Source organism: Pogonomyrmex barbatus, unplaced genomic scaffold (genome assembly GCF_055798465.1).
Source record: "Pogonomyrmex barbatus isolate J1 unplaced genomic scaffold, ASM5579846v1 scaffold1, whole genome shotgun sequence".
In the NCBI taxonomy this organism is placed as follows: domain Eukaryota; kingdom Metazoa; phylum Arthropoda; class Insecta; order Hymenoptera; family Formicidae; genus Pogonomyrmex; species Pogonomyrmex barbatus.
Genome location: NW_028297098.1, coordinates 20,478,625 through 20,487,979, shown reverse-complemented (window position 1 = coordinate 20,487,979; position 9,355 = coordinate 20,478,625). Strand labels below are relative to the sequence as shown.

The 9,355-nt window shown below is 23.7% G+C and overlaps 1 protein-coding gene across 1 annotated transcript; it reads right to left on the bottom strand.

Moving 5' to 3' along the window:
- Positions 1-7,988, bottom strand: LOC105426737 (odorant receptor coreceptor-like). The gene is made up of 6 exons (XM_089085215.1): positions 6,936-7,988; positions 6,652-6,768; positions 6,497-6,584; positions 810-952; positions 138-270; positions 1-51 (listed from the first exon to the last, which is right to left on the bottom strand). Exons 1-6 carry the CDS (start codon positions 7,214-7,216, stop codon positions 1-3), a joined length of 813 nt encoding a protein of 270 aa, XP_088941341.1. The 5' UTR covers positions 7,217-7,988.
- Between the last annotated feature and the right edge of the window lie 1,367 nt (positions 7,989-9,355).

Genomic DNA, 9,355 nt, shown 5'->3' with positions numbered 1-9,355 from the left:
TTACTGCATAGAATACATAAAAGTGAAATAAGACATTGATGCTTTTATTAACTGTAATGAAATATGTTTTCTATTGCATTATGAGAATGCGAAAATATTTATAATTATTATAATGTATGATATATAATTATCATTACCGTGGCAAAACTTTCTAACGATGCATCAAATAATTTGCCAACATTTAAAAAGAAGACTTTGCTACCCTTTTGCAGTATAAAGAGAATTAATTTTTGTGTATGTATGGGTGCTATGTACCACCGAACATTGTACCTATAAAATAATCACAATAAATAAATAAATAAGTTCGCTGATAAAGTAATTGCTGACTGCTTGATATTTATAAATTTCCTTTCAGTTGTCATTGCAATTGTAGAAAGGATGAGAAAACGGGCAGAGAGAAGGCGTGTATATACGCATACGTAGATTTTTTAAAATTATTACTCTATTATCATAAATGTTGCGTGAGCATAGTGCTTGCGTGCATGCGTATGTGCATGCGTGCGTGCATGCGTACGTTGCATTCGTGCGTATATTGTATGTATATACTGTATAAAATTGAAATTATTAGGAATTGTGCCATAAAATTAATTGTCTTTTGTCAAATTAAAAATATCCGCCTTTTCCTTCTGCATTCAATCATAATACAGCGAATATATAAAAATGTATTGATTATTTTCACATTTAGTATAATTATTTATATAATTACCATATTTATTAATATATTACCATATTTATTAATTTTACTATTCAAGTAAATATAATATTCAACAATATTAGTCACACAAATATAGTACGAAACAATCTCTTACGCAGTAGAATGTACGTAATTATTGTGGTCTGTAACTTCTTGTCCGACATAGTTAGCTAAGAACATGTATAAAAGAATGACAAACAAAATAACAATATGCATTACGCATTCCTCATTATTTCCAAGCGATGCAGTTTGGAAAACCTATAATATTATAATTATTATTAATGTTTTATGTATTTAACAATTATGTTACATACAAAAATATATATTACTATAAAATTACAACACTAATATAAATATGATCTGAATAATTTTTTTGAAAGTTTTTGATAAATTACATACGAATTTGTCTCATCTCTTTGTGATAATTTTATTATAATTTTTATCTGTTAGTTTTCTAACTTAAACATCACGAAATGATTTATACAGATTATTGAATATAAGATATGCAAAAAACGACTCACTGAAAAAAGATTGAGACTCAATGAAATCACACCGACTAATATTAATGAAGCGAATGATCCTTCAAAACTGGATAATAAAAATTCGGAATACCTTAAAAAAAAGTATTATTACAAATTCTATGGAATCACAGTTTTGTATGTATATATATATATATATATAGATTGATATCACATATACTATATAAACCAATACAACTTCATAGCTTTACGATGGATGTCGATGGCACAACCTATTTCCTTGTAAATCATAATGTCGGTATTTGTACTAAACTTTTTGAACTTCATAGTCATTGCTTGCTCAATGCGATAACTATAAATTGATTATATAATTTTGCCATATATATTGATTTAAAACTAAAGTTTTATTAACAAATTTATAACTTTTGTATTCATTCTTAGGTTTATTTCTTTACCTGGCAATTTTAAACATTCCACAAGCATGTATGAGACATCCTCTGAGCATTGTACCTGTTGCTGTTAATGTAGTCGCCCCTATACATACAACTATATTGACGTGTAACAAAATTAAATAGGAATATTTTTCTTGATCGATAAAATATTCAGTTATGACATGTATTTGATATGACTGAGATTTATTTTTACGTAAAATAATATTAAGCACCGGCATCAAAAATGGCGTTGTAGTAATGATAGATACGGCACATATGGTAAAAACTGAAAATATTTCTAAAAAGTTATTGTATAAGTTTTATTATTTTTTTAACATTTTGAAATATTATGATATGTTTTGAATTTTTATTTCTCTAATTATTTTCCCAATCATCATCTTTCTTTTATTAATTATAAAATGTTTTTGTAACCGTATAATATTTTTCATATTTCTAATATAATAATTATATTAGATCGAATATTATATTAAACGAAATTATATATTTTATGACAATATGTTTGCTCATATGTTTGTTTTCCGTATTTTATCAATACAAATTTATATTCTAAATATCAAAAAATAATTTATAGAAGTATGTATCAAAATTCAAATTATTATAAATTAATTATTTAATTTTTTAAGATTAATTTATTTTACATTGGAAATGTAAAATATGTATGTTAACATATCTTATCTTACATATAATTATAATAGTATAACGTTTTGTGTTGTTTCCATATTCTTCCATAATGTTGAATTCCTTCTCATTTTTTAGCTCGTTACAGATTTCTTGTAGTCTCTCCAACAAAAGTCTTACCTTTTATAATATTTAATGTGTTTCTTATTAGGAAACTTGGAAAACATTTTTGTGTATGGAAACTTATGAAGGATATTTATTTGAATGCGCACATTTTATAAACTCAACTTACATTATCGGAGTTAATCCAAAATGAATTATATTTTATTATATATATAATGAAAAAAATAGAGAAAGAAAGAACTTTTATTATAAGGAGAGAAGTGCATTCTGCAGTCAGAAATATTGTAAACTGTAAAAAAAATGCATTAAACTGAAAATGCATTAAATAACTGTTTTTTTATTTGTTTAGTGAATTATGAGAAAAATTTTTAAAAATTTAAATAACCTGCTGTATAATAAAACTTTTATAATTATAATTATAAGCAGCTATATCATTTTTATTAATATTTGAAGTGATTATAAACAAAAACCAATTATTACTACGATTAGTAACTTTCATAGTAGCTTATTACATGAGACAATTAAAAAAGCGAAATATTATTTACAATACCTGAAATATAATAAAACTTATTAAAATACCAAGAATTAAAACAATTTGAAATCGAACAAAATTTGATTGATAATAAGGCCATAAACCAAGAGCGAGTAATAGAATTTTATTGAGATTAAAGTATCTGGCTGTAATACAGATCATTATTCTACGAGTATGTAAACGTATTTGACAACAAAGAAGTCAGCGAAGATGTGCGTTTTCCCTCATTGATAGAAAATTTTATAATTTATCATTTTTGCAAATTGTATCATATATTATCTAATTTAATATAAACGTAATGTTATAAGAAAAAAATGCCACTTTGAGTTTGTAATATACACAATTTAATAATTATGAAAAAGGGCTGGCGATTAAGCTATTAGTGTATTGTGGGAATTTGAACATATGTTTATTTTTTATAGAAAAGTACTGCGTGTGTTTCCTGACTGGAGCTTGCTCAAGCATATAGATCAGTTTTCCATAACGCATTAATGTGTCTCATTCGTTTTGTGGTATTTATAAATTGCATTTGTCCGTTTAGAAAAGAAATGACTCAATTTATTGGTGAAATTTTAACTATTACACTATTAATTACACTATTAATTCTATTAATTTATTACTGGTAAGACATATAACATTGTATACATTATATAACATTGTCTTTTCCATATCTTTTTAGAATTAATATTTCTTAAAATTCTTTCGAAATTATTGATCAACTTTAGAGTATTTCGTTTAGATGATGGCGCATAAGTTAGGTTTAGTTTTTTTACTAGTAGTATCTTTTAGTTCAGTTGTTTTTTTACTAGTAGATATTCTTAGTTCATTTGTTTTACGTCAATTTCGCGTAAAATAAAAAATGATAAAATACAATATTGCTATACTCATAAATTGTAAGTATTTATTCTTTTTTCTCTAAAACATTCTTTTTAAAACATATTTTACACATATTTCGAAATATATATTTTTTACTGTAGCAATTTATTTTAATTACAAATAATTCTAGAAATATTTAAAATACATACCTTGATACTTTTCTAAGGTGAACAATATCATCTGTGTTTGCAACGAAGTACTAAACATATTACTAAATATATTTACATCATAAAAACGTGTGAAAAAATGTGAATTTTGAAGATCAAAAGTAGTTTTGAAAAACTTGTGTAGGAAACTTCTTATTAAAAATATTTTTTTTTCCTATTAATATTTTAATAGGAAACAGATTTTTGATATGAGATAATGGACAATAATACAGCTAATAAAAATTAAACTGTGCAGTTATATATTTAATCTTAATAAACGTGGTTAAAATTAAACATACAATTGCGCACTGTTCACAGCGCTGATTCTCATGATTCATATTATTGTTTATTTCTTATTGTTTATTTTTTATTATTTATTATTTTTTATTATTTCTTATTGTCTATTTCTTATTAAAAACATTACAAGGCGTATATGTATAAGATATTAACATATATGTAAAAAATGATTGAGCTTATTTTCCAAGTGAATGAAATTAACTAAATTAAATATTTTATTATACTAAATATTTTGTTTGCTTGCTAATTTGATTGTGAATATCTGGAATTACATATGAAATGTTGAATTTAAATTGTGCGATATTTTTTGAAAAAGAGGAATTGAGTACGATTTGAAGTAATAACCTTTGATGAATAATGAAAATTTTATCAGAGAAGAAATAATAGAATGCCGAATAGAATACAACAAATATTTATTTCTCACAATATATATACTTATATATATGACTTCTTTATCGAAGTCTATGCAAGTTCGACTTGCTTCTTTCTAGCGACGTTTATTTCATGTTTTGTGCGTACAATCGTAAAATACCTTTTTATCTTTTATAAAAACATCGGTCGAATTATCTTTGGTTTTAACATAAATAAAATCTATAAAATAATGATCGGAAATGTAGAAAATACCCTAGACAATAAAGTGTTACAAATATAGAATATGTCAAAGATTTACGCTTTCAATTTAATTATGAATTTTAACTTATCATTTTTTTTGTAACATTTTGTTTTTGATCCTGTTTTAGCAAACATCTATTGACTATATTTTATTCAATTAAATGCAAATGCTAATTTCAATAGCAAAAATGAGATTGGTAGTATTAATATATCATTTAATTTATGCAAGTTTTTCGTTTAAATATAATAATTTTTTAACTATAGAAATTACCTCGGGTAGCCGATTTTTACAATATAAGTAAAATAAAATATTTTTTCACTGCTGCATAGAATACATAAAAGTGAAATATGACATCGATAACTTTATTAACTGTAATGAAATATCTTTTATATGTTTGATATGAAAATACTGAATTATAATGATCAAAATGTATGATTATGTACAGTGATCATTACCATGGCAAAAGATTCTAACGATGCACCAAATAATTTGCCGAGTTTTAAGACAAAAATTTTGTTTCCCTTCTGCAATATAAAAAGAATTAACTTTTGCGTTTGTATGGGTGCTACATACCAATGAACATTGTACCTGCAAAATAATGATTATAAATAAAGAAGTTTGCCAATAAAACAATTACTGACTATATGTAAGTTTGCATTTGATTGCTTTAATTATACAGAGAAAGAGAGAGAGAGACAGAGAGAGAGAGAGAGAGAGAGAGAGAGAGAGAGAGAGAGAGAGAGAGAGAGAGAGAGATTATCATATATTTAGATTTTCTTAAATTATTGCTTTTATTAGTATAAATGTATATAATAAATGTATGTATGTATGTAATAAATGTATGTATATAATAATATCATTTTAAATAAAATTGAGATTATCGAGAATTATAAGTTATTGACAAATGTTTTTGTCTTTGGTCCATAAATTAAAGCTTTTTTTTCAAAATTGTAATTTACGAGTTATAATGAACTATTAATAATAGACATTTTATGAATATTACTGTTTTATTTACTTTATTATGATTAATAATAGGATAATAATGATTTAGTCACGATAATAAATTATAATACAATTTTAAAAGAAATATTTGTGAAAATTTCAAGAATATAAAATTTATCTCTCTTCTTCTGTAACAAATTATTAAATCAGACAAATGCAAAAATATACTGATTATTTTTGTATTTAGCATGATGTTTATGTAATTAACAATTATTAATATTATTAATATTAATTGATTAATTAAAACATACAACACAATTAGTGGAATGCAATTGAACATTTTATGAAACAATTTCTTACGCGGTAGCATGAACGTTACTATTGTGATCCAAAACTTCTTGTGCAACATAATTTGCCAAAAACATGTACACAAGAACGCAAGAGACAAAAATAAAATGAAAAATGCAGTCCTCCTTGTTTCCAACTGAAATAGCCCAAAAAATCTAAAATAAGTAAGTAGTTTTTATAAATTTTTGTATACTTGACAATTATTCATTTTATACTATAACATATTACTATAAAATTACAAGTAAAGAATATAAAAAATAATTTACACAATCTTTTTCTGAAAGTTTCTGAGTAATTAAAGGTTAATTATTTTTTGTTTTAATTATTGTCATAATTTTTTAGTACATATTTAAAAATGTAAAACACAACTTACTGCGAAAAGATTAAGACTTAAAGATATCACACCGACCAGTATTAATAAAACAAATGATCCTTCAAAGTTGGATAACAAAAGTTCCACATACCTTGAAAAAACTTATTACAAATACTATAATACAACATGATTATATATCATACATTATATATACAAACTTTATAGCTTTGCGATGAATGTCGACGGCATAAATTATTTCTTTATGAATCATAATTTCGTCTTTTGTGCTAATTTTTTTAAATACTTTAATTGTCATTGCTTGTTCCATACGGTAACTATAAATTAATTATTTGTTACGAATGTATATATATATATATATATATATATATATATATATAGTCTTATCAAATTTTGTTCATTATATATTAATGCAAAACTAAGTTCTTTTTTATAATAATTCATATAATTTTTCGTTTTTTTTTTTACATACATATATCTTTACCTGGCAATTTTAAACATTCCACATCCATGTACCATATATCCTAAAAGCATTGTTCCTGTCGCTGTTACTGTGATTGATCCTATACATATGAATGTATTTATGTGCAACAAAATTAGGAATGAATACTTCTCTTGATCGATAAAATATTCCTGATTTATTATGAACCGTAGTGTTTTATGTGACTCAGATTTATTTATATGCAAAATAATATTAAGGAGTGGCTTTAGAATTGGCATTATAATAAGAATAAACACACAGCATATGCAAAACACTGAAAACATTTAAAAAATATTTTTTATAATTTCTATTATTTTGAAGTTGTATGTTACATGTTTTTTCTTTATATCTAACTAATATTAATCTAATATTAGTCTAATATTCTTTGCTCTAAATGTTTTTCTAATTTCAAAAAAACTTTTTATATTTTAATCTAATATTTGAAATTATGCATATGTGTGCGTGCATGCGTGCGTGCAAGCATACGTACGTACGTACGTACATGTGCGTGTAGGTTTATCATGATGAAAATATATCTGTTTCTCTTTATTATATCATTTTTAATATATATTGATGTTATAAAAATGATATAATTTTTAATTTAAGTATTACAAGATTAAGTTAATTTAATTTTTTAATTTTTGGTATTTTATTAAAAGTTTAATTTATTTATTTTATTTTGAAATATATTATTAATATATATTATCTTACACGTAATCACAGTTGTATAACGTTTTGTATTGTTTCCATGCTCTTTCATGATATTAATTTCATCTTCATTTTTTAGCTCGTTACAGATTTGTTGTAGTCGTTCCATTAAACATTTTACCTTTTAAAATATTTCTCGTTGGAAAACTTAGATAAGATCATTGTGTATGGAAATCTATTTATGAAAAGTATTTACACGCACGCGCTCATGATATAAATGATTTAACTTACATTACGGGCGTTAATCAAAAACGAATTATATTTTATTACGTATAAAATAGAAAATGTTGTAGTACATAAAACTTTTATTATAAGAAGAGAAGTGCATTCTGTAGTAAAAAATATCGTAAACTGTAAATAACAAATTTACTAATGAATATGTATTAAAAAAATCTGTTTCTTTATATATTTAAAGTATTATTACAATTATTATAATTATTATTGAAATAATTTGATGCAAGCTGTTTTGTAGGAAGAAGTAACGTAATAAAATTTTTTAATCTTTTTTATAAGATGGTACGTATATTACATTATTCTTATCTTCTTAAATGAAAAAAGTTTCCATATTTATGGTTGTTAGCTCTCTTTGAATTTCTTTTCAAATTATCAAAAATATTCTATTGTAAGAGTTACTGAAATAAGATGATTGTAGCGGAAGACGATTTTGTCATCTGTTTATCTTGTAACTATAATTAGTTCCAGTAGTTTCTATCATCAGTTATTAAGTGTCTGATATCATCTATCATCTATTTACATTGCGTGGGTGTATATATATAATATTTTTAGTTTACGCTTAACACATTTAAATTTGTGTTCTGTCCGGGGTATTTTTTAATGTGTAAAACTCATTTTAGCAGCAAATGGGGGACATTAAAAATAATAACAAAGTTCATATAAATTTGTCTTATTCAATTTTTATTACAGAATTACAATCATTTCTATTTTCCATTAGCTACTTTTATAAGAAGTGTTATACTATTTGTACATACGATACTCATATGATTTAAATATGCATAAACGATATTTATTTGGCTTTTATATTAAAATACATTCGTATATTATCACGATTAATTCAATATGTGTTTATTAGTATATTTGAGTTTATAGAAAAAATAAATATGTAATATAAAAGAAATTACAATGACTAAGAATTCAAAGTTTTCTGAGCAAACTTATGTAGGAAACTTCTTATTAAAATATTAATATTAGAAAACAGATTTTTTTACATGATAAATGGACAATAATATATAGCTAATAAAAATTAATGCTGTAAACAGTGCAGTTATGTGTTTAATCTTAATAAACGTAGTTAAAATTAAACATACAATTGCGCACTATTTACAGCGCTGATTCTCATTTCTCATCTTCATATTATTTCTTATTAAAAAAATTACAAGGCGGATATGTATAAGATATTAACATATATATAAAAAATGTTTGAGCTTATTTTCCAAGAATGAAACTAATTAAATTAAGTATTTTATTATACTAAATATTCTTTTTTCTTGCTAATTTGATTGTGAATAGCTGAGTGAATTATATACGATATGAAATGTTGAATTTGAATTGTGCGTATTTTTTGAAAAAGTGAATTGGGTACGATTATTTAAAGTAATAACCTTTGGTGAACAATGAAAATTTTACTAGAGAAGAAATAATAGAATGCCGAATAGAATACAACAAATATTTATTTCTCACAATATATATACTTATAT